Raw genomic sequence first — 25000 nt, forward strand, 5'->3', positions numbered from 1 at the left:
AAGGAAGTAGTGACGCCTGAACTGAGTGACCAAGCTTCCCACACCAGAAATCGTACCTGCCACAATCGATCCCCCAGGTGCCAGGTGCTCCAAGTGGAAGTATGTGACACCTGTGTATGTGTATATCGTATGTTGCAGTCTGATCAGTATTAAGGGCTATTCCAAGACAGTAAAGGTGACATAAATACATAAAGACATACACAGTGTTCACAAAATACCTTCAACACTCCACCCTCTAGTGTTTAGAGGTAGAGGTGACTATACATGCAGGTCCCAGGTGAAATATGGCCAGGTGCGCCTCGTCCCATCTATCCTTGTCTCCTCTACCATCTCCTCCAGTCAATATCACCGCCATTATCTCATTAACTGTGATTATAGCAACAAACTACTTTACCCAGCTAAACAAAGCACATTTTCTTCATTAATTTTTTAGTACCGTCAAGCGATTTTATGCAGTTTAGGAGAAAATTGTCGATGTTGAAAGTCTAAAAGAATCCTTCAGTAATCCCTTCAGCTAGTGAGATCTTGATATAAATACTCTGGAGATAGGAAGAATGAGGAGATGCAGTGGTCTGGTTGTCAACGTACTCCTCTTTTGATGCGCGTACCCCGGGTCACGAGTTCAAACCTAGAATGCAGAGGACTTATAAAATGGAGGCTGGTAGTCCCCCCCTTCTCTCTCTCTCTCTCTCTCTCTCTCTCTCTCTCTCTCTCTCTCTCTCTCTCCGATATTTGAGGAATTTTAATTGCTTCCTCTCGATTCTACAAATGAGAAACAGACATACATAGGAGTAACAGCCATTATCGAATGCTCCATACGCCTTCCTCATTCGTACTTCACCAGCATGGGAAAAGGTTAGTTTTGGCTGTCACTCTCCCTCCAAGGTGATTGTTAACCCCTTGGCTGACCTTCAACCCGTTCACCAAGTTAGTTTGAAATCGGATCAGAATAAAATAAAAGGCAATACACTACAATTCGGTCCCTTAGCTACCTACATAGGTGTGCGTGTGTGTGTGTGTGTGTGTGTGTGTGTGTGTGTGTGTGTGTGTGTGTGTGTGTGTGTGTGTGTGTGTGTGTGTGTGTGTGTGTGTGTGTGTGTGTGTGTGTGTGTGTGTGTGTGTGTGTGTGTCAAGGTTACTCTTACAGGAAGCAGCGTCTGGTAATGGATATAGATGGTGATGTAAGAGAGGAAACAAGAGAAGGGAGAGAGGGAGGAAGAGGAAGAAGAGAATGAAGAAGGGGGAAAGAAGTAGGACAGGGGTATGAGGAAGAGGAAGAGGGAAGAGGAAGGGGAAAGGGAAGGGAGTGGAAGATAAGGGAAGAGGAAGAGGGTGAATGAGAGGGAGAGGACAAGGATAAGGGGAAGGGGAAGGAGAGGGGAAATGGAAAGGGAAGTGAAAGAGGGGAAGAGGTTGGAGAGGAGTGTGAGAGGATGTGTAACAGGAAGAAGAGGGTGCGTGAGAAAGAGAGGGGGAGGAAGAGAGGAAAGGAAGAGGAAAATGAAAGAGAAGGTAGAGAAAATAGGAAGAGGAAAGGAGTGAAAGAAGGGAAAGGGGGAAGAGGGGAAGGGGCAAGGGAAGGGGGGGAGGAATGGAGGCGAGGAAGAAGAAAAATGAATGAGAAGGGGGAGGAGAACTGGAAGAGGAAAGGGAAAGAGTGGAAGAAGGGAAGGGGGTAGAGGGGGAAGGGAGAAGGGAAGGGGGAAGGGAAGGGGTAAAGGGAAGGGGGAAAGGGAGTGGGGACCAAGCAAAGGGGTAACTGAGAACGCGAGACCTTTCATCCCTCCTAAGTAACGACTGTGACTACGCCAGAGCTTTCCAATATTTCCGGATTATACCACAGTCCCCCCTCCACATCCACTCCCCCACTGTCCCCCCTTTCACATCCACTCCCTCACTCTCTCCCCTTCACATCCACTCCCTCACTCTCCCCCTCCACATCCACTCCCTCACTCTCCCCCTCCACATCCACTCCCCCACTGTCCCCCCCTTCCACATCCACTCCCTCACTCTCCCCCTCCACATCCACTCCCTCACTGTCCCCCCTTCCACATCCACTCCCCCACTGTCCCCCCCTCCACATCCACTCCCCCACTGTCCCCCCCTCCACATCCACTCCCCCACTGCCCCCCTCCACATCCACTCCCCCACTGCCCCCCTCCACATCCACTCCCCCACTGTCCCCCCTCCACATCCACTCCCTCACTGTCCCCCTCCACATCCACTCCCTCACTGTCCCCCCTCCATATCCACTCCCCCACTGTCCCCCCTCCATATCCACTCCCTCACTCTCCCCCTCCACATCCACTCCCTCACTGACCCCCTCCACATCCACTCCCCCCCTGCCCCCTCCACATCCACTCCCTCACTGACCCCCTCCACATCCACTCCCTCACTGTCCCCCTCCACATCCACTCCCTCACTGACCCCCTCCACATCCACTCCCCCACTGTCCCCCTCCACATCCACTCCCTCACTGCCCCCCTCCACATCCACTCCCCCACTGTCCCCCCTCCACATCCACTCCCCCACTGTCCCCCCCTCCACATCCACTCCCCCACCGCCCCCCTCCACATCCACTCCCCCACTGTCCCCCCCTCCACATCCACTCCCCCACCGCCCCCCTCCACATCCACTCCCCCACTGCCCCCCTCCACATCCACTCCCCCACTGCCCCCCTCCACATCCACTCCCCCACTGCCCCCCTCCACATCCACTCCCCCACTGCCCCCCCTTCACATCCACTCCCTCATTGCCCCCTCCACATCCACTCCCTCATTGCCCCCCTCCACATCCACTCCCCCACTGTCCCCCACCACATCCACTCCCTCACTGTCCCCCTCCACATCCACTCCCCCACTGTCCCCCTCCACATCCACTCCCTCACTGACCCCCTCCACATCCACTCCCCACATCCACTCCCTCACTGCCCCCCTCCACATCCACTCCCTCACTGCGGTATGACACGATATGAAACGATCCTTACCTGCATCTTGACACGGTATGACATGATCCTTGCCTGTATCATGACACGGTATGACACGGTATGACACGGTAAGAAACGGTATGACACGGTATGACACGGTATGACACGGTCCTTGCCTGCATCTTGACACGGTATGACACGGTATGACACGGTCCTTGCCTGCATCTTGACACGGTATGACACGGTATGACACGGTCCCTGCCTGCATCTTGACACGGTATGAGACAATATGACACGGTATGACACGGTATGACACAGTATGACACGGTATGACACAGTATGACACGTTTCCTGCCTGACCGTTTCCTCCTCCTTGTCTGTGTAAATCAATATGTGTGTGTGTGTGTGTGTGTGTGTGTGTGTGTGTGTGTGTGTGTGTGTGTGTGTGAAGTGGTTGGGTTCGTGCACATGGGTTTCTGAGAGAGAGAGAGAGAGAGAGAGGGGGGGGAAGATCATGGGAAGAGAGATCGTTGCTGAGTAGGGATGATAAATTCTCTTGTCTCCCCTTATTCACACACACACACACACACACACACACACACACACACACACACACACACACACACACACACACACACACACGTGTTATATAAACTGAAATATTTAGGCACAAGCTCTCTGACGTACACACATGCATACGTACACGCTACAGAAATAATGAACACACACACACACACACACACACACACACACACACACACACACACAGGGGAAGAATGTGGGACAGACAGCAATAATCAGACTAAGAGCTGCCGTCAGTGCTCTCTCTCTCTCTCTCTCTCTCTCTCTCTCTCTCTCTCGTTAACCCATTCATTACGATGATATTTTGACAGGAAACACTTTTATACTGATAGGGAAAAAGAATAATAATAATAATAATAATAATAATAATAGTAATAATAATAATAATAATAATAACCAGAAGAAGAAGAAGGAGAAGAAGAAGAGGAAATAATAATAATAATAATAATAATAATAATGATAATAATAATAATAATAATAGATCAGCTCAAATAATATCGTCTGGAGATTTTACTTATATATAAAAAAGATGCCAGTGTAGAGAATGAATTAATGTGGAAAAGATGATAACTAGAAATTGGTATAAAGAAAATGAGGGTAAGTAAAGAAGAAGCGAATGGGGGAACTCATATAAAATTGCTACGTATGAGAAAAAGATTATTATTATTATTATTAGTAGTAGTAGTAGTAGTAGTAGTAGTGTTATTATTATTATTATTTGCACTGAGAGTATGTGGAGAAGCATCAGGGAAAATATAATGAAAGACAGGTGAAAAGAAAACAAGAATAATAAAGAAGAAGGGACAGGGGAGACTCATCTAAAATCGCCACCTATGCTAAAAGTTAAGTAACGCACACTACATCACACTCTCCATATCATTACCATCTGCGTCAGGGGAAACACACGCAAACCTCCTATTTATAACCCACACGCACGCACGCAAAGCTAAATTATGCTTTATATATGCTAAGGATACGACAGGGTGTAAATATTCTCAACTTTAAGCCCTCGATTAGCTTTTGTTTTCAGTCTTTTAGCTTTCTCGTGAGTCTGGTAGCTTTTGTCTTTAGTTTGTTAGCGTTTGTTTTTAATCTTTTAGTTTTCTCTTGAGTCTGATAGCTTTTGTCTTTCGTCTGTTAGCTTTTGTTTTTAGTCTGTTAGCTTTCTCTTGACTGTTAGCTGTTGTCTTTCGTCTGTTAGCTTTCGTTTTTAGTCTGTTAGCTTTCTCTTGACTCTGTTAGCTGTTGTCTTTCGTCTGTTAGCTTTTGTTTTTAGTCTGTTTGTCTAAGCACCAAGAAAAATATTATAGGAACGTAAAAACAGTGAAGGAGTATTTCAGATTCCTGGAGGAGACAGACGGAAAAGAATAACTGTCAACTCTTCAGCGATAGTTTTCTCAGCTTTACAAAGAGGTCTGTGTTAGCCTGGAGAAAATCCTTGATGGCGCCGATAGGAAGAGTGGGAGAGTGACGCTAGAATTAACTCTTACTCATGCTGGCCAAGTATAAGGAAGCATGGCATCTTTAAGACTGGTTTATGTAAAATTGAAATGTGATTATTGCTTATATATCGCAGTTTGTATTCAGTTTGTAAGACCAGAGAGGAAGATGGCTAATACTATACTCATTTCACTCCAACCTGGCCTAAAACTGGAAACTAGAATGCGATGCGTGTCACGAAGAAGTGCTATGGAAAGCATGCAGAGCCGCAGTATTTTTCTCTGCCAATGAGCAACGTGAAATAAGCCACAAAAACTCAGAAAATCTAGGCCTAGTTAATGTGGAAAAATTATAGCATATGAAAGGACACACTACCCTCTTTAAATATCCGCCACGACTTGATTCGAACCCGGATTAAGGTACACGCTGGCTGGGGGGTTAATACGGCAGCCACTGAATCCCCGTGGCTCCCCCTCATTGACGTAACATTATGGCAACCGGAGTTTATGCCAAGTAATTAATTCAGCTCTTACTCCTTCTTTCCCTCCCTCTCTCCCTCCTGCTTTCCTTCCTTCCCTTCCTCCCTCCAGCTTTCCCTCCTTCCCTTCCTCCCTCCCTCCCTCCAGGTTTCCCTCCCTCCCTCCCTCCCTTCGTTCTTCCCCTCCAGCCTATCTTCCTCAATTCTTTCCTCTCATCTTTTTCCCATACTTTCTCCCCCCTTCCTTCTTACCTTCCCTCCTTTCCTCCCTTCGTTCTTCCCCTCCACCCTGTCTTCCTCCATTCTTTCCTCCCACCCCTTTCCCATACTTCCTCCCCTCTTCTTGCTTCTTCCCTCCTTCCCTCTTCCTCCTCCTTCCCTCTTTCACCCCAGTGCCCGAGTACAGGCCTAGGGAGTTGCCTTTTTTCATATATATTTCTTATGTGTATATTTCAAGTTAATGTTTATATTTATTGTTAATTTTTATGCTTATGAAAAAGATAGCTCGTCTCGATTTTACTAAAGACTTTGATATAGTCCTTTGAATGGCTGAGCAATATATTTCTTAGCTTTTCGTTGCGTTTTTTCCAGAATTAATCGCCAATGCAGATCGCTTCGGAGTCCATACAAACAGGGAATCTTCGGATCTTGAATTGGGCTCTCTGTTGTCTTGTTTTGTTTTGTGTTCTCTTGGAGGGAGCGATCTTGCGAGCTCCTGGCCTTTGGTTCCTTCTTCCTTGCTTTAAAAAAAAAAGTGGGGATAGTTTATTCTAGTTGCCATCTTACCATTGGATTTTTATGATATCCGTACCTCTCTTCCCTCCAGTCTTTCCTACCACCCTCCTCCCTCTCTCTCTCTCTCTCTCTCTCTGCCAGACGAAGTACACGTTAACCATATACAAAGACACACAATGTAACCTCAAGGCACTGACACACACTCAATTTTTACTCTTTTTCTCAGGTTTTCATAATAAAATAACTAAATATCCTCCATATCCTTTCAGATTGATGCTTCATTCTCTCACTCACTTAAAAAAAAAAAAAAAGATACGCCATATAAAGGGAAAAAGGAAAATAAATACGAAGGTAGGCAAGGGCAGGACTGAGCGTGAGTCTGACTGTCGTGTCGTGTGGCCATTCAGTGTGCTGTTTATCCCGCACCTCACGTCACCACACCCTCTCACACCGCATGACACCTATCCCTTCACCCTGAGGATCTGTTGTACTTTTTCTTGCTTTCTACGTCCGATTTTAAGCTGAGGGGATTTTTTTTAAGAGCTTGGGGGGGTACATAAATCCTTCATTAATCCCTTCAGTACGATGTCTTTCCCGTATTCTCGTAAACCCCCTAACACCTTTTCCTAAGCTACTTATTTGGCTTGGACCTTGCTATCCATCCTTGTATTCCATAAATCATTCCAATATTGACACTCTGCATAGATAGCGTGCTAAAGGATATTAACCAGCCATATCCAAAAATAACTCGCTAAGGAAAAGGTGCTAGGGAGCCTATCATGCAACACACACACACTCATGCAACACACACACGCCCTCTCATGCAACACACACACACCCTCTCATGCAACACACACACACACACACCCTCTCATGCAACACACACACACCCTCTCATGCAACACACACACACACACACCCTCTCATGCAACACACACACACACACACCCTCTCATGCAACACACACACACCCTCTCATGCAACACACACACACCCTCTCATGCAACACACACACACACACTCTCATGCAACACACACACACATTCTTATGCAACACACACTCACCTTCTCATGCAACACACACACACTCTCATGCAACACACACACACCCTCTCATGCAACACACACTCACCCTCTCATGCAACACACACACACACACACACACACACACACAGGATTTTTTTTTATTATATTGTTATTACCTTAGCGCTTAGTGACCTACCCTTACCTGTCCTCACCCTTTCTTGGTCCGGAAGTACTGACATCACTTGACCTTGACCTCGATTGCAGGGGTCACGGATGTCACACAAGGTCAGATTTTGATCATTCTTTTCCCATTGCTGTGCTATAGTAGTAGAGGTGTACAGACGTAAACACACACACACACACACACACACACACACACACACACACACACATACACGCTCGCTCTCTTTCTCTTTCTCTCTCTCTCTCTCTCCCTTTCTCTCTCTCTCTCTCTCTCTCTCTCTCTCTCTCTCTCTCTTTCTCTCTCTCTCTCTTTCTCTTTCTCTCTCTCTCTCTGGAGGACAGAAAAACACATGCTTACCTTAAATCCCGTATCCTAAAAAACTCTCTCTCTCTCTCTCTCTCTCTCTCTCCATAAAATAAACTTAGCCAATTTACATACAAGCTCATAAACCAACAAAGGTCGGCCTCTGATGCCATTTCCTTGAGTCTTACCATCTCCGGACGATTTTTTTTCAGTTTTGGAGGGAGATATCGAGCTTGGGGGGGTTAGATTTAGCTTTCGTCAATCCCTTCTCTATTAGCTTGGTCTCCTAAGCTAAGAAAATCGTCTTAATGGAACTAGAATAAAAATAATATCATCTTGAGGGGGTTAGTCTCTGGAAATGAAAATCCCCGTACCCTGATTGGCCAGACACAACTATGACGTCACCAAGAGAGTCTATTCCTGTACCCTGATTGGCCAGACGCAACTATGACGTCACCAAGAGTCCATACTCGTACCCTGATTGGCTAGACACATCTATGACGTCACCAAGAAAACCGTTCCTTTCTCTTATTGGCCAGGCGCATCTATGACGTCACCAATAGGCCTGTCTTCGTCCCGATTGATCCAATGCATGTGACGTCACTAAAACACTCCTTTTCGCATCGCGATTGGTTGTAAGCATCTATGACGTCACCGAACAGCCCTGTCCCCTGTTTGGCGTCACTGTAAACATGACTTCCAGAATAGAGTCTTTCTTCTTTCTTCCCCCGTGACGTATCTATGACGTCAGGAAGTATGCAGCCTCTATGACGAAGAAAAAAAACCACCTATGACGTCAATAATATCCCTCCTTGCCTTCTGATTGGTCCAACGCCTCTGTGAAGTCATTAATTCATCTCTCTCTGATCCCTGATTGGGTTGATGCATCTCTGACGTCTCTAATTCATTCCTCCTTGCCTTCTGATTGGTCCAGCGCACCTATGACGTCGGTAATTCATCCTGCCTTGCCTCCTGATTGGCTCGACGCATCTGTGACGTCAGAAATTCACGCTTCTTTACTCTCTGATTGGCCAGGAGCATCTATGACGTCACGAAGAACAGCCTTCTTCCCCCGCTGATTGGCCAGACGCATGTATGACGTCAAAGAAAGAATCGGCGTTTATGTGGAGGAAAAAAATGCATCTGTAGCGTCAAAACAATATTACTCCTCCTACTCCTCCTTCTCCTCCTCCTCCTCCTCCTCCTCCTTCTCCTCCTCCTTTTCTTCTTTTTCCTCTTCTCCTTCTCCCCTTCCTCCTCTTCCTCTTCCTCCTTCTCCTCCTCTTCTTTTCTTCTTTTTCTTCGAGAGAGAAAGGTGTACACAGGTAATCTTACACCTGGCGAAGTGCTGGAGGGGAGCGCCTTCACGTGGTGGCACTGATATAACTGGGCGGATCCACTGCCTGGCTGCACAAACCTCCTTCAACTACTTGCTTATCCCAGAAATGAGGATGGTGGACTGCAGGAGAGGAGCAGCATCAGCCTGCAGTCCACTGGGTTCACGTTTCAGATGAACCTAGAGAGACAACATTAACAATAAAAGCAATTACTATACTGCTACTACTACTACTACTTCTACTACTACTACCACTACTGCCATTACTATTACTACTACTACCACCACCACCACCACCACTACTACTACTACTACTACTACTACTACTGTTATTACTACTTCTACTGCTGTTGCCACTACCATCACCACCACCACCACCACCACCGTTACTACAACCACGACTGCTACTACTACTACCTACTACTACTACTACTACTATCACTTCTGCCAACCACCACCACCATTACTACTACTATCACTTCTATTACTACAACAACTACTACTACTACTACAGCTCAAGAATATTTGTGGCTATGATACAGTCTTCCCCAAGCCTCAGGAATCTTGCAGAGAGGTAGTGGCAATACTGAACTAAATATAGGTGAGATCAGTGACTTCATCAATACTCGCCAGCCAATCACAGGCCGCGGAGGGATGTTTATAGTGACGTCATAGATGTGGTAAGCTAATCACAGGCCGCAGAGGGATGTTTATAGTGACGTCATAGATGTGGTAAGCCAATCACAGACCGCGGAGGGATGTTTATAGTGACGTCATAGATGTGGCAAGCCAATCACAGGCCGCGGAGGGATGTTTATAGTGACGTCATAGATGTGGCAAGCCAATCAGAGGACGAGGAGGAGAAGGAGGGAGAGAAGGAGAAGGCAGGGAAAATGATGAATAGAATGGAAGAGGCAAGAGGAGGAGGAGGTGAAGGAGAAGAAGAAGAAGAAGAGGAGGAGGAGGAGGAGGAGAAGGAAAAGGAGGAAGAGAAGAACAAGAAGAAGGAAGAACAGAAGAATGTAGGCTTATATTCATTTCTATTAACAACACAAGGATCACCTATTCTTCCAAGTCCAAATCTTCTCCGAGAATAAGATCCACAACCATCAAATTTCCATCCCGGTCCCTAATTATAAAGTTGGGGGAGGAGGGACAAGGGGGAACTTAACCAAAATTCGAGGGGAATAATAGAGAGAATGTTGATGTAGGGAAAAAAGAATATTTCAATATATACTTTTAACTTCGACTCTGTGTGTGTGTGTGTGTGTGTGTGTGTGTGTGTGTGTGTGTGTGTGTGTGTGTGTGTGTGTGTGTGTGTGTGTCTCGCGCGAGTGTCAGTAAGTCGATTCTTATATTGATTATGCTCAGCTGTCGCACTCTCTCTTCCCCCCCTCCCCCCCCTCTCTCTCTCTCTCTCTCTCTCTCTCTCTCTCTCAATTTAACTATCCATTTATTTAACCTCACAAAATCTCTCCCAAGCAAAATAATATGAAACATCAGGTAACATTCTTTTTTTTTTTTTTTTTTTTTTTTTTTTTGGCCGGATTTGGATATCAAAAAATTTTTCATACAGGTGTGGAACTTGTCTGAGCGAGCAAGTTTTTTTTTGGGGGGATGGGGGGAACATTCAGCATCTTTTTTCTATCTCTGGTACAACAATAAGTCAATATTCATGACCTAAAAAAAAGAAAAAAAAAATGGTACGACAAGCCATATGGGAAAAAATTTAGCTCCCCAACTAGAAAATTTTGCAAGGCATTTGGAGCAAGAATTTTACACACATTTCATACTGAGTTCAGTGTTCTCGCTCGTTTCGCTCGCTCGATCAAAAATTTCAAAGCTTCAATGCTCTTAATTAAAAAAAAAAAGGAATTAGTCATCAGATTTTTGGGATATTAAGCATCTCATTATTATTTTTACTTAAACACCATTTACCAGGAAAATTTTGGAGGCTGGTGTGCAATATATGTGGCAAAAAACTATGAAAATATCTCTTGAAATTGTTGAAATAAATATGAGAAGAAGATATATCAATTCGCAAGTGAAATACTGTTGAGGAAAATTTTTAAAGTTCTTCCTATGTCATCGTTGTTTTTTGGAGACGCTGATCACGAAATTTAGTTTTTAAAATGAAAGCAGATATGGTAGGTATCATTCGTGTATTTGATGTGACAGAAAGCGTTAGGAGAAATACATTGAGGTGGTTTGGCCATATGGAAGGGTATGTGAGTGAGGTGGACGAGAGAGAGGGAAAGGAGGACTGAGGATGAGATGAAAGGATGGAGTGGAGATGTATATGAGAGACGGGTGTGTGAGTTGGGGGTAGGGCTGCGTAATGGCAGGGGACAGAGTGATATGGGGCGATTTGTTTGTGGCCACACCTTACGGAATTAGGGCGTTTGACAATCGGTATTTATTTTATTGTTATTTTTTTTTAGAACAGTTTGTGGGTTTCTGGGTTTTGGTTCCTTCCTCCTTGTTAAAAAAGAAAAAAAAATCCTTCTCCCTTGATGTCGGTATGGAACTTGAAATATATTGAGGTATCCCCTTACATACAGTATGGCAAGGTCTTGTATACACGGAATAAATTTGGCCACGAGCAGGTGATTTTATTCAGCTAAGAAGAGACAGGTGAAAACAGAAAGGTATGATACTGGTATAGCCTACATAGTCATACATTATTTTACTTGGGAGTGTTGGGTGGGAGAGAGACACAGGTTAGAACTTTATTTTTTTATTTTCTCCAACTTTCCGGGCTGAGGTTGGGTTCTGTGCATCCCAAAAAGTCATAGATAATATAGAATTCTTGTTCTACCTGTCTCTTTCTCCCACTCAACATTTCCATGGTATTTTTCTTATATATCAGTGGGTCTCCTCTAAACTGAATAAAATCGTCTGACATCAGGAATAAGATACAGAAGATGTCACCGTGCTGGAGGGGTTGAGAGGTTAGGACAGCACTTACCTCTTGAAGATTTCTGGCCACGTGTCCTGGGTGGAGCCACAGGGGGAGGCGACTGTGGCTCAGCAGACGATATAACTGCTGACGAAGTAGGTAGCAGCGGGACAGCAGAAGCGTGAGAGGGGAGAGTACAGGCTACCAGAGGAGTAGAAGTAGCAGTGGAAGTATTGCTAGAGCCCACGTCTGCACCTGCTTTTCTACCTGCCTGAGCAGACACAGACACACCTACAGACGGACTGGCACTACGCACAGGTTCTACGGACATACCAGTGGACTCTGACGGGGACTTGGCAGGGGGGAGGGGTCCGTCCGTGCTCACTCTGACGGTGCTGCTGAAGTTGACTCTCGGGGCGCCAGTCACTGACCCCCCCGAGGATGACCGGGAAAGGGGCACCTCGGACAAGACAGTAGACGAAGACTTGAGTATGCCCTTGGACGGGACAGGTGAAGAAGGGAAGACTTCTGAGGAGGACTTCACGATGCCTCCTGACCTCTGCTGACCCGTTGGTGCTGAGGCCACGACCCCACGAGACCTGTAGAAAAATAGATAGCTAGACAGATAAACAGATGGATGGATGGATAGGTGGAGAAATATACAGATAGACAAACAACCAATAAAAATCTGCACCATGTAAAGGTGAAAGGACTATTGTTACCTCTGTACTTTCGCCGTCTCATAAGCACCCTGTTGGTTCTATAGATGACATGTACTGACTCTCTCTCTCTCTCTCTCTCTCTCTCTCTCTCTCTAAAAGAAAAATAAAATGAAATAAAAATAGACCACAATCAATAAAGCACTAAAATTATCCCAACACTTATTGCAATCAGGAGAAAATGGCCTAATATTTCACCTCAGCTTATCTTGTCCCTATCTGACAGCTATCTATCCTTGACCTCACACCCCCTCGCCTTCAGTGACCCCTCCATTCCTAGCGCTTGCCTTTCATTCCAGATTCCAGACGATTTTATTCATCCTAGTGAGTCATAGGAAGAGTCAGGAAGATGGTACACAAGAAATTAAAGCTACTACTACTACTACTACTACTACTACACTACAGTTATAAAAGGTACACTGCAACACTACGTTACTCTCACGGTACACGAGAAACGGTACCATACATTGTCAAGTTACTATCTCACTACGGTGCACAGATAAGGGAGTGTTTGACAAGGAGAAATTTTGACGACATTGGTGCAAGGGTACAGTGCAAGACTAGGGTACCATTATGACGCAGTAGTGAAACGGTACACTTAGATGGACTACTACTAAACAGACCTGTGAAAAGAGTGTGTTACAAGATTAGGTTAGGTTGGGTTAGACTTCACAGGTAAAGGGAAATTAAGATTATATACACAGGTGCAACAAAGGTGTCTAGGTTAGATTAAATCAGACTAGGTTAGATAAGAGAAATATGAAGGGAAGAAAACAAGGGCTCCTATTCTAGGGGGTCAAGGAAGCATCCTAACACCTCTTCCTTACCGATTTATTTTTGGATACGACTGGCTAATGTTTTGTGCGTTATTCAAACAGAGTGTGGTGATATTTGAATAATTTGGAAGTGACACTGAAGAGGACAGTAAGGTGTAATAAGAAAAATAAAACGCTTAAGAAGAGGTGTTAGGGGACAATAAAGGCCAAGGTTAGACACTTAGAGAAGTATAAAGGGAGGAAGACAAAGCTAAACACATGTGACAAAGGGTCTAGGTTAGGCTAGGTTAAATTAGGTCAAGTAAGACCACGCAGGTGAAAGGAAATTACGATAGGTACACAGATGGAACTAAGGTGTCTAGATTAAATTACAGGTGAGACAGGTATAAAGGGAGAGAGACAAAGGTAAACACAGGTGACACAGAGTAGGTCAACATGCAGACTACCTAGGGGGTGCGACGGGGTGGGGGAGGGTCAGGTCACTGGCTGATGACGGTCTGTACCCCCTACTGACGGCGTAACTACTGCTGCTGTACACACTGCCCCTGGAGGAGGTATTACAGTTAGTACATCGTGTGTCTAGAGTACAGTACTACCTGCAGATGTGGAGTACAATTCTAGCTGGAAAGGAAGATGTGGAGTACAGTGATGTGTAGTACAGTGATGTGGAGTACAGTGATGTGTAGTACAGTGATGTGGAGTACAGTGATGTGGAATACAGTGACGTGTAGTACAGTGATGCACAGTACAGTGATGTGGAGTACAGTGATGTGTGGTACGGTGATGTGGAGTACAGTGATATGAAGTACAGTGATGTGGAGTACAGTGATGTGGAGTACAGATCTAATTGGAGATATGGATGTGGTAAGGATGTGAGGTTGCTGCTGTCAGGGGGAATTACTAAAAGAACTATCTACTCCTTTCAGTGAGGTAATGTTTCTCTCTCTCTCTCTCTCTCTCTCTCTAATAAAAAATACGTCTGGCCTCTCCTTTTCAAAAATTCTCTCACATACAAAATAAAACCATCTGGTAAAGGCAAGAATGAAAAATAAATCGCCTTAGGGAAGGCGTTAGGTCATCCATCACACTAGTAGAAGAACCCGAGTTTGAAATTCGCACCGATCAGACTAATAGGCACAGTTTGTCTCCCTATTTGCTCTCCTGGTAGTAAAATTGGGGACCTGGATTTAACATCAAAGTCATTGTCATTATTCCATCACTCCATCGCCATCAAATCTTATTCCAGCCCCTCACCACTCCAAACAGTCCTCCTCCACACCCCTCCAAGCCAGCCTCCTCCATGCACGCCCCTCCAAGCCTCCAAATCTGTGTGGAGGGAGGCATGGGAGTGGGCATTCTGAACTTCCATCTTTAACTTGATGGAGTGATAATTGAAGTCGAGGCGGTGGAGGACGGGGTGTGTGGTTTGGTGGAGAGAGAGAGACAGAGAGAGAGGGAGGGAGGGAGAGAGAGAGAGAGACAGTGAGAGGGAGGGAGGGAGGGAGGGGGGAGGAGGAGGCCATTACGACTTTTAGCTATATGTAAACAAAACTAAATTGCAAAAAATGTGTGTGTGTGTGTGTGTGTGTGTGTGTGTGTGTGTGTGTGTGTGTGTGTGTGTGTGTGTGTGTGTGTGTGTGTGTGTGTGTGTGTGAGAGAGAGAGAGAGAGAGAGAGAGAGAGAGAGAGAGAGAGAGAGAGAGAGAGTGGTGAGGAGAGTGAAGGAGAACGGAAGGAAGGGAAGAGAATGGTGAAGGAATTGTGAGGGAGGATAGGAAGAGAGGAATTTATTTTCAATGTCTTCACTTCAGCCAGCAAACTAAAAAGACTATTACTGTTTATGTTTCCTTCCAAATTACTTGAAGATTGGTTTTCATTGGTCTGTCTGTCTGTCTAAGTGTCTATCTATCTGTTTATCTATGTCTATTATTCTATCTATCTGTCTGTCTATCTGTCTATCTATGTTTCTGTGACCGTCTGTCTGTCTGCCACTCTCTCTCTCTCTCTCTCTCTCTCTCTCTCTCTCTCTCTCTCTCTCTCTCTATCTATCTATCTATCTATCTATCTATCTATCTGTCTCTATCTTTCCAGTTGGTCAGCTGGTTTCCGGATGTGACCTATAAACAACTCAGTTCCAAGGAATGGCTAGGACTTACTTCTTTCATAATGCCACTCAGGGAAGAGGCACTGGTCTCTCTTGCCTTAAATGTCTGTACTAAGAAGCCTATGCAAGGGGAAATAAAAGTAGCTAAGAAAGTGACAAGCCCTTCCCCCTTCTTCGTCTCCCCACACACTAATTTCTCCACCAACAGGATAAGCCTTAGTATGAGTGCCTATCGACCACACGATGGCCATCAAAGTAGTCAGTATAGCTGTCTCTTTCGATCCTCAATTATCGATGTGAAATGCAGGTCCCTAATTTTCCTGGGTGTATAGGGACAAGGGGGAAACAGACTTGTCCAAATGTTTGAGCGCTCCCAGAATCGAACTAGGGCCCCTCCAGATGCAAACCGGACTTGTTAACCAATGCACCATCGGATTAACCTTAGTAGAGGCCATTAAACTCACTCCAGTAATTATAGACTATACCCTATTTACTCTAAATTGGCCTAAAATTGCCGTCGCTCCATCGTCAGCGCTCAATAGTAGCAAAATTTTAGCAGTAGCTTATGTTGCTAAAGAAGTGTGATGAAAAGGTTGTAGAGCCATAGCACTGCCTTGTTCTGCTAATAGGCTGTGAGAAATAATCTGCAAAGGGACGAAAATATGGACCAAGCTAAGGTAAAATGACTATAATTATTCCCCTTCAGCCATAGGACTTTGTTTTCGTTCTATTCCTGTTACAAGATTTCTGGTTTTGTTTTATTTTCGGATTCGGAGAGACTTTCAAATCGGAGGGAATGAATATAGCTTTTCTTAACCCCTACAGTACCTCAGATTGTCCAAAATTTAAACAAAATTGACATCTACGTGAATGTAATAAAAATGCATCACTGTCAAGGTGTCAATTATTCCAGTTCCAGAAAAAATACTTCGTCTAGCCAAAGCCAGTAGGAAGTCCATCATATTCGGCACCCTCAGGAGTATGCCGCCCTGGACACACCTTTCTTTCACTTTACCACGTATCCTAGCGTCCTACAACAGGTGTTTCTCCTCCTGCAGTCACGTAATGAAGGTGTGCGCTATCGGAAGGCAATTACGGGCTGCTGTCGGAGTCTGTTGCCGAGCCTTGTGGGTGAAATTGGTTATTGACGGCGCGGAACCGAACCTGTAGGTGGGGAGGAATGTTTACGATGTTCCCTTCAGCGGTCCTCCTCCCCCCTTCTTCCCTGTGCGCTTTGCCACTTGAAACATTGATTTTTCGTGGGTTTTTGAGTCATGGGTCTGCGTTTTGGGGGTAAATTAAAAGACTCCTGTAGCGAAATTTTTTATACAGGATCAGTTAATTCCTTCACAACAATGTATTTATTTATTTATTTATATTTTAGCGGTGAGAGGCAGTGGGGATGATTTTGATCTGGAATTGCAGCATCATTTACGGACCCTTCCAGGAGTCGGCTGTGCGTTTCTGTGAGTTTTTTATTCTTTTATTTAATTTTTTGATGCTAACAGAAAATTTTATTCTACTTTAAAGGGATTTCACGCAAGGGAAGGATTCACTGCCAAGGCGCCCATCTAAGGTCAATGAAGTAAGATTAATTCAAGAGAAAAGGCTTATGAATTTATGTCGAGTGAATGACGTTGTTCAGGTAAATTCATACATACATAAATACACACACACACACACACACACACACACACACACACACGTATAGGTTTCAAGGTGGGTTGGTGTAGTGGTGTGTGAACGTGTATGGATCAAGGAGAGAGCGGTGTGTGTGTGTGTGTGTGTGTGTGTGTGTGTGTGTGTGTGTGTGTGTGTGTGTGTGTGTGTGTGTGTGTGTGTGTGTGTGTGTGTGTGTGTGCGCGCGCGCGCGCTTTGACAGGTCAAGCGTATAATGTGATTGACAGTACTGTTAAGGTACTGAATATGACTGTGTGTGTGTGTGTGTGTGTGTGTGTGTGTGTGTGTGTGTGTGTGTGTGTGTGTGTAAAATCATAATATGTGCTGTAAGTATGTAAGCATGATATATCTATCTATCTATTTATCTGTCTGTCCTTCTGTCTATCTGTCTATCTATGTTCCTGTCAGTCTATCTATCTATCTATCTATCTATCTATCTATCTTATTTCACTTTGTCTGTGTATGAATTAATACATAAACCTTCGTGTGTCCACATTTATACTATTTATATTATTCAGGAGAGAGAGAGAGAGAGAGAGAAATTTGTTTCCCGGGACAGAGCAATCTGGCGTAAGAAATATCATACCCAAGGAAATAATATTCATAAGGAATATTTTATAGTACGTGTCCGTCTTTTATTATTATTATTATTATTATTATTATTATTATCATTTAACTTCCCACATTCGTGCCGGAAGTTTCCTTGTTTTTGTCAATATAATTATCTTCTCACTTATATTAAAACTGCGATCATTCAAAGGCTATTTGGTCACCAGCCTTCCAACTTGGTCAGCTTAGTCGGACAGCTTCCCGCTTCCTTGGGCAAAAAATGGTGGCAGTCCGTCAACCAGATCTCCGGATATCCGAAACACAGGAAAGTGAGCCAGTCACGCTATCGCTAGAACTGCTGAAGATGAGAAGCAGAAATTTTACTGTAATATGGCGTTAAGGCGGACGCATTGCGGAAAGGAGTATGGTTCTAATGAGCTGATTATTCCCTGAGATCGCCTAGAGTCAAAAACTGGGACTTTTGCAGATATTCTGGATGTCAACTAATTTTCCATAAGGATTAAAGCTACAGCCTCCAAACTTGGTGGACTTATAGACTGTGATGACCTAAGTTAACATGCACAAGATCAGTGACCATGACCTCAAGGTCCCTTTATGACTCAGTTTCTAGTAGGCAAAGGCTGAGGCAAGTTTTTCTTTATCACGATTGTCCTTGGATAGCTTTACGGTGTTCTAGTTATTATTATTATTAGTACTGTTATTATTATCGCCAGTAGATATCTTTCCGCCTAACACATTGAATCAACTGACCTTTTTTAACATTTTATTCACTACGTATCCAGATTATTCAATATTCCTGAGTGACAACAAACACATGGAGAGCGGCACACGAAATGTTGGCTCTGAAAACACAGACCTTAATGTTTACAGCAATAAATGTTTAACAAGGCGTCAGTCCAAGTGTAAAGGCAAGGAAAATATATAGAATTCTTCCTACTGGTATTATATCCATCCAAAAATGCTTCTTGAGATAAAAATTGCCGAAAAAGATGAAAAAGTTATCATGTCTTTGCAGGTGGAGTCAACAAAAGGCGATCGGGGTGATGGAGAGACGAAATGGTGAGTGTTAATTTTACTACTGTGCTGGTGCGGGAGAGGGACGCCTTCACGTGGCGGCACCGATGTAATGGAGCGGGTCCTCTGCCTGGTTAAAAAAAAGAAATGTCTCAACTCCCTTCCTAACTCTGAAATTGAGATGGTGGACTTCAGGACTAGGGAGGCTTACTATTGCTACTACTACTACAATAACTACTACTACTAATATTACTACTACTACTACTACTACTGTAAGCTTAACAACTCATTCCAGTGACGCAATTTTCCTGTTATTCATACTATCTCTAGTGTTTTATTCATACTATCTCTTGTGTTCTAGAGATACTGTAGTGTTCTATTCATACTATCTCGTGTTCTGTTCATACTATCCCTTCATACATTCATTCATACATACAAACGCTTCATTAATAACCACAAGCACATTAAATTACCCTACCATTTCTCACACTAGTTTTAATCAATAGGCAAATTAATTAGATGAAAAAAATGTAATTAAATTGAAGGATTGAATGGCACTGTTGCAAGGAGGGATGAGGCAGAAGGCCCGGTGTTGCAGAAAAATTGCATCACATATTGCACTCCCGCTCCGTGTAATTTGTAAAGGCAGAAAAAACGATGTGAATAGCTCAGGCTTTTATTAATTTTACTCTGTTTTTCAGGTTTTGCGTTCTTTTTTCCAGTTTTCTTTTATTTTCGTCACTCATGTGTATATTGTAATTACCGTATTATTTTTCTGTCACCGATTTAGTCACTGTTTTGTTTATTGGTGTGCTAGGTGGTGGCGACCATCATCCTCTCACTTGATGTAGTGCTGCCTACTTCTTCTTTCACTTTTATCATTTTTTTCCTGTTTCTTCCATTTTTTTTGTCACTTTTTATTACTCTTTTTTCCTTTTCAGGTGGTTTTAAATTAATTGACAAGCCAAATGTTTTCCCGTAAGCCAGGAAACCTTTTTATAACGCTGGGTGGTAACCATATAACCAACTAGATGTGTTCCCTACGTGCCAGCAAGTGGGTTGGCGGAGGGTTAGTGCCCCTCCCCGCAAAACAATTATCTCAAAGACGAACGGTCACCCATTACGGGATTATGGCGCCTGATTATAGATAGATTGATAGATAGATAGATTTATTCATCCTAGGTACTGTAGTTATTTTAGTTACCGTATTATTGTACTGTCACCGATTTAGTCACTTATATTAATATTAGTTATTATTGTAGTCACTGTTTTAGTCACTGAGAGAGAGGGACAAGGCGAAGGAAAGGGAGAGGGAGAGAGAGAGGGAAAAAGAGGAGAAAGGCGAGAGGGAGAGAGAGAGGGAGAAAGAGAAGAAAGGCGAGAGGGAGTGGGGGAAAGGGAAGAAGAGGGAGAGAAGAAGAGAGAAGGTGATGAGGAAGGAGAGAGAGAGTGACAGGATAGTGATAAATTGTTTGATTTTAGCGGCTGGTTTTAAGAAGCCTTTTTAAAATATGTTAATGTTAGGAATTAGAGGAGAAAGGAGAGGGGTGATAGGAAAGGGGAGAAGAAAGGAGGGGAAAGGGAGAGGGAGAGGGAGGAGAAAGGAGGGGAGAGGTAAGAGGGAGGGGAAAACGAGGGGGAGAGTTGCAAGTTCAAGGTAAACAATTTAGGTGGATTATGGATGATGGTTTAAATATGGGAGATGATTTAGCGAGCTGTCTCTGCTAATGAGAGCAATTAGAGGGGAAGGAGAGAGCTGGGGAAGAGAGAGGGAAGGGGAAAGAGGCAGGGGAAGAGAGAGGGAAGGGGAGAGAGAGGCAGGGAAAGGGGGAGGGAAGGGAGAGATAGGCAGGGGAAGAGAGAGGGAAGGGAGAGAGAGGCAGGGAAAGGGAGAGGAAGAGAGAGAGAGAGGAGAGAGAGAAAGCCAGGGGAAGGAAGAGGGAGAGGGAGAGAGGCAGGAGAAGGAAAAACGAGGGGAAGAAAGTCGGGGAAGAGAGAGAGTGAGAGGGAGAGAGAGAGAGAGAGAGAGAGAGAGAGAGTGGTGTCTTCATGATAAGTAATTTGTTGCCATATAAGGGCTGTTATTAAAACTATTTGCCATTTAGCAAGATGTCTGTGTTGATGGTGGGTATTAGAAAGGAGAGAGAGAGGGAGAGGGGAAAGGAGAGGGAGAGGGAGGGGAAAAGAGAGAGAGGGAGAGGGGAAAGGGGAGGGAGGGAGAGGGCGAGGCACCTACGTGATATTTGGCTGAATAACAGGTGGTTGATTCTTCCACTCCATACCTGGTTGTGAGTGGTGAGGACACAGCCTTTTTCCAGGAGGAGGAGGAGGAGGAGGAGAACGAGGAAGAAAAAGAGGAGTAGGTTGTAACAGAAAACTTTCCCTAACAACCAGGAGCGTTACAATGGAAAAAAGGCTTTAAGGTTAACTATGGTATTTAAAGAGGTATTTTAGGGCTCACTCTGGTATTTAAAGAGGTATTATAGGGCTAACGGCTATTTTAAAGGTATTTTTAGGGCAAACTCTGGTATTTTAAGGGTATTTTTGGCCTAACTCTGGTATTTTAAGAGTATTTGGGGGGCTAACTCTGGTATTTTAAGGGTATTATTAAGGGTAACTCTGGTATTTTAAGGGTATTTATAGGGCTAACTATGGTATTTTAAGGGTATTTTTAGGGCAAACTCTGGTATTTTAAGGGTATTTTAGGGCTAACTCTGGTATTTTAAGGGTATTTTAGGGCTAACTCTGGTATTTTAAGGGTATTTTTAGGGCTAACTCTGGTATTTTAAGGGTATTTTAGTGCTAACTCTGGTATTTTAAGGGTATTTTTAGGGCTAACTATGGTATTTTTCCCATGTTATGGAAGGAAGAGAGAGAAGGAGTGAAGGGAATGGAGGAAAGGAGAGTGGGAGTGGAGAGGAGGAGGAAAAAGTAGGGGGAAGGGAGGAGGATAGTTGGTGAGGAAGATGGAGGGGGAGTGGAATGAAGGGGAAGGGGGGAAGGGGAAGGGGAAGGGGAAAGAGAAGTGTGGGGAAGAGGGAAGGGGAAAGGGAGAGGGAAGGGAAAAGAGAAGTGTGGGGAAGAGGAAGGGGAAAGGGAAGTGTGGGGAAAGGGAGGGGGAAAGGGAAATGTGGGGAATGGGAGGGAGAAAGAGAAGTGTAAGGAATGTGGAAGGGGAAAAGGAAGTGTGGGGAAGGGGGAAGGGGAAGAGGGGGAGGGGGTGCGGAGGGGGAAATGGTAGTGGGAGGGGTACTGTAGTCCTCGCAAAATCTTTCTCTTTATACTTCAAAATCCTCAAAACATAACCATCCATTTTAAAGGATCCTCCCCCCCTCCTCCTCCTCCTCCTCCTCCTCCTCCTCCTCCTCCTTCTCCTCCTCCTCCTCTTCCTCCTCCTCCTCCTCCTCCTCCTTGTTCTTGCTTCTTCTTCTTCTCTTTAGCCTCCACTCACCTCAAGGGCTCCTCACTCCTCTTATTTTTTTCTCCTCCATCAATCTGCCTCTTCCTCCTCCTCTTCTCTACTCCTCCTCCTCCTCCTCCTCCTCCTCCTCCTCCTCCTCTTCCTCCCTCACAGTAACAGATACCAAAAAATTCAACACTCACCTCGCATTCTCCTCACCCCCTCCCCCTCCTCCTGCTCCTCCGTCACTCTGCCTCCTCCTGCCCCTTCCGGTGTCCCTGAGTGGGATGGGGGAAGGGGGGGAAGCAGCCCCTGAAGATCCCAGTGCTGATAAGGAGAAGACGCCGACGGAGGGAGAGGACATATTGAGAATCCCGGTAAGTGGGACGGGAGACGATTCACCTGACGAAGGAGAGAAAGGTTAATGAGTGTCTACCTGTCTGTCTTTCTACCTACCTACCTGCCTACTTATCTACCTGTCTATGTGTGTATGTATTTCTCTCCGTCTCTGTCTCTGTCTGTCTGTGTCTCTCTCTCTCTCTCTCTCTCTCTCTCTCTCTCTCTCTCTCTCTCTCTCTCTCTCTCTCTCACTCTATCATCTGTCTATTTACCTATCTATTCACCTCAGGAAGAAGGAGAGAAGGGTTAATGTCTATCCGTCTGTCTGTCTGTCTATCTATCTATTTGTCTATCTATGTCTGTCTGTCTGTGTGCTTGTTTATCCATCTATCTGTCTATCCATCTATCTATGTATTTATCTATCCTTTACTTCTCTCTCTCTCTCTCAGAAAAAATAATCATAAGCATTTTCCTTTTTCCCAGCTTAAAATACATAAACTTTCTCCCTCTTCACTACCACTTAACAACTTTCTTTAACTTTCTTAAGATTTTTTTTAAGTGGATGAGCATAGTGGAGATTATTCTTAACACCCTCATCTGAGCGATTTGTTTTGCGTTAAAAAATGAAAATCGTGTGAATTATTTTGCTGTTAAAGAAAAATTATATATAAAGAAGGTAATTGAAGATAATCGGTCAGAAAAGGTGCATTAAGTAATTGGCACACACACACACACACACACACACACACACACACACATATTTATAGGATCTGCTTAATACAGAAGCGGTAGTGCCTCCTATGATAGCCAGCTGAAGAGAGAGAGAGAGAGAGAGAGAGAGAGAGAGAGAGAGAGAGGCAGTTAGTTAATGCAGACTCTGTGGGTTATACTGCGGTTGCATCCATCACTCCCCCTCTTTTCCTTCCTCCCCCTCTCCCCTCACCCTCTCCCCTCTCCCCCTCCCAGTTTCCCTTTTCTTTTTCTTCACTCTCCCCCTTCCCCTCATCCCTCTCCCCTCCCTTCTCTCCCCCCTTCCACACCCCCTCTCCTTACTCCTTTCTCCTTCACCTTCACCCCTCTTTCCCTCCCCCTCTCCCCCTCTCCTCCTCTTTCCTCTCCTCCCTTAGACTCCTCTCCCCCCATACCCCCTTCTCTTTCCTTCTACCTCCCCCCATTTCACATACACCCTCTTCCCCCCTCTTATTCTCCCCCTCCTTACCTTCTGCTTCCCCCGCCCCATCATTCTCCCCATCTCTCATTGTTTTTCCCTTCCCTTTCTCCCCTTCAATATTTTCTCCCCAGTTTACACCCCATTTCCTCATCCTAGTTTTCCCTTCGCTCTTCTCACACTCTTCTCCCCACCTCTTGCTGTTCTCTCCCCTTCTCCCCCCGCCTCACACCCCTTCTCTCCCCACCTCTTACTGTCCTCTCCTCCCCTCCCATCTCCCTCAGCTGTTACCCCCACCCTCCCCTCACACCCCCTCCCTCACCTCTTACCCTTTCCTCCCCCCACCCCTTTATCCATGCTCCCCCTTCCTCTCCCCATTTCTTATTGATGTGACCTTCACCCCCACCTCCCTTACCTTTTTACTCCCCTTCCTCACCCCCCTTCTCCCCCAACCCCACCCTCCACTCTCTCTCTCACTCTGTTCTTCCTACTTTACCTCTCCCCCCCTTAGCTTCCTCCCCTCCTCTCTCTCTCTCTCTCTCTCTCTCTCTCTCTCATCTATCAGTCAGTCTATCTGTCTGTTTGTCTATCTTTCCATCTCTACCCCTCAGCCTCCCCTTCCTTATCTCCTTCCTCTCACTTCCTCCTTCATTTTTCCTCTTCCTCCTCTCCCCTCTTCCTCTTCCTCTTCCTCTTCTCCTCACCCGAAGATGGAAGAGCGTATTTTGCTGCATTCTTGTTTATTTTAGGCGCCTTGAACGTAAGTAAAGTTGATTAAAGTAACTCACTGTCTCTCCCTCCTCTCCCTTTCTCCTCCATCCCTTCTCCCTCCCCCTCCCTCCATCCCTTCTCCCTCTCCTCTTTTCTCTTTCCATTACCTCCCCTCCCCTATCATCCCCCCCTCCCCCTCCCCCCACCTCTTCTCCCCTACCGCCTCTCCCCTGCCCAGCCCAACTTCCCCCTCCACCTACCTTCCCTTCCTCCCCTATTTCCTACGGCTCCCCCTCCTCCTACCTCCCCTTCTTCCTCCCCTTCCCTCTCCCTCCCATCTCTTCTCCTTTACCTCTCTGCCATTCCTCTTCCCTTTCTTCCCTCCATCTTCCTCCAGCCCCCCCCCCTTCCTGCTACCTTCTCTCCCCTCTCTTCCTTCATCACCTTCCCTACTCCTTCTTCTATCCCTACCCTTCCTCTTACCCCCTCCCCCCCTCCCCTTATCTCCGGTAGACCCCCTCCCCTCCTTCGATTCCCTGCCTTCCCTGCTCCCCTCATACTTCTCCACTAACTCCCCCTTCCCCTCTTTTCCCCTCTTAACCCCCTCTTCC

The 25000-nt window shown here is 45.2% G+C and overlaps 1 protein-coding gene across 1 annotated transcript in view; it reads right to left on the reverse strand.

The window, feature by feature from the left end:
- The window catches only part of LOC145416493 (uncharacterized), a 164568-nt gene extending 142033 nt beyond the window's left edge, over positions 1 to 22535 (reverse strand). Inside the window, exons 1-2 of the mRNA XM_080285449.1 lie at positions 22375 to 22535; positions 12243 to 12508 (exon numbers count right to left, since the gene is read on the reverse strand). Coding sequence (XP_080141575.1) covers positions 12243 to 12508; positions 22375 to 22535 — 427 coding nt within the window. The remainder of the gene's footprint in view (positions 1 to 12242; positions 12509 to 22374) is intronic.
- Positions 22536 to 25000: the final 2465 nt, after the last annotated feature.

This window comes from Coenobita brevimanus, chromosome 106, assembly GCF_032717465.1.
Source record: "Coenobita brevimanus isolate Jiangsu-jjx chromosome 106, ASM3271746v2, whole genome shotgun sequence".
NCBI lineage: Eukaryota > Metazoa > Arthropoda > Malacostraca > Decapoda > Coenobitidae > Coenobita > Coenobita brevimanus.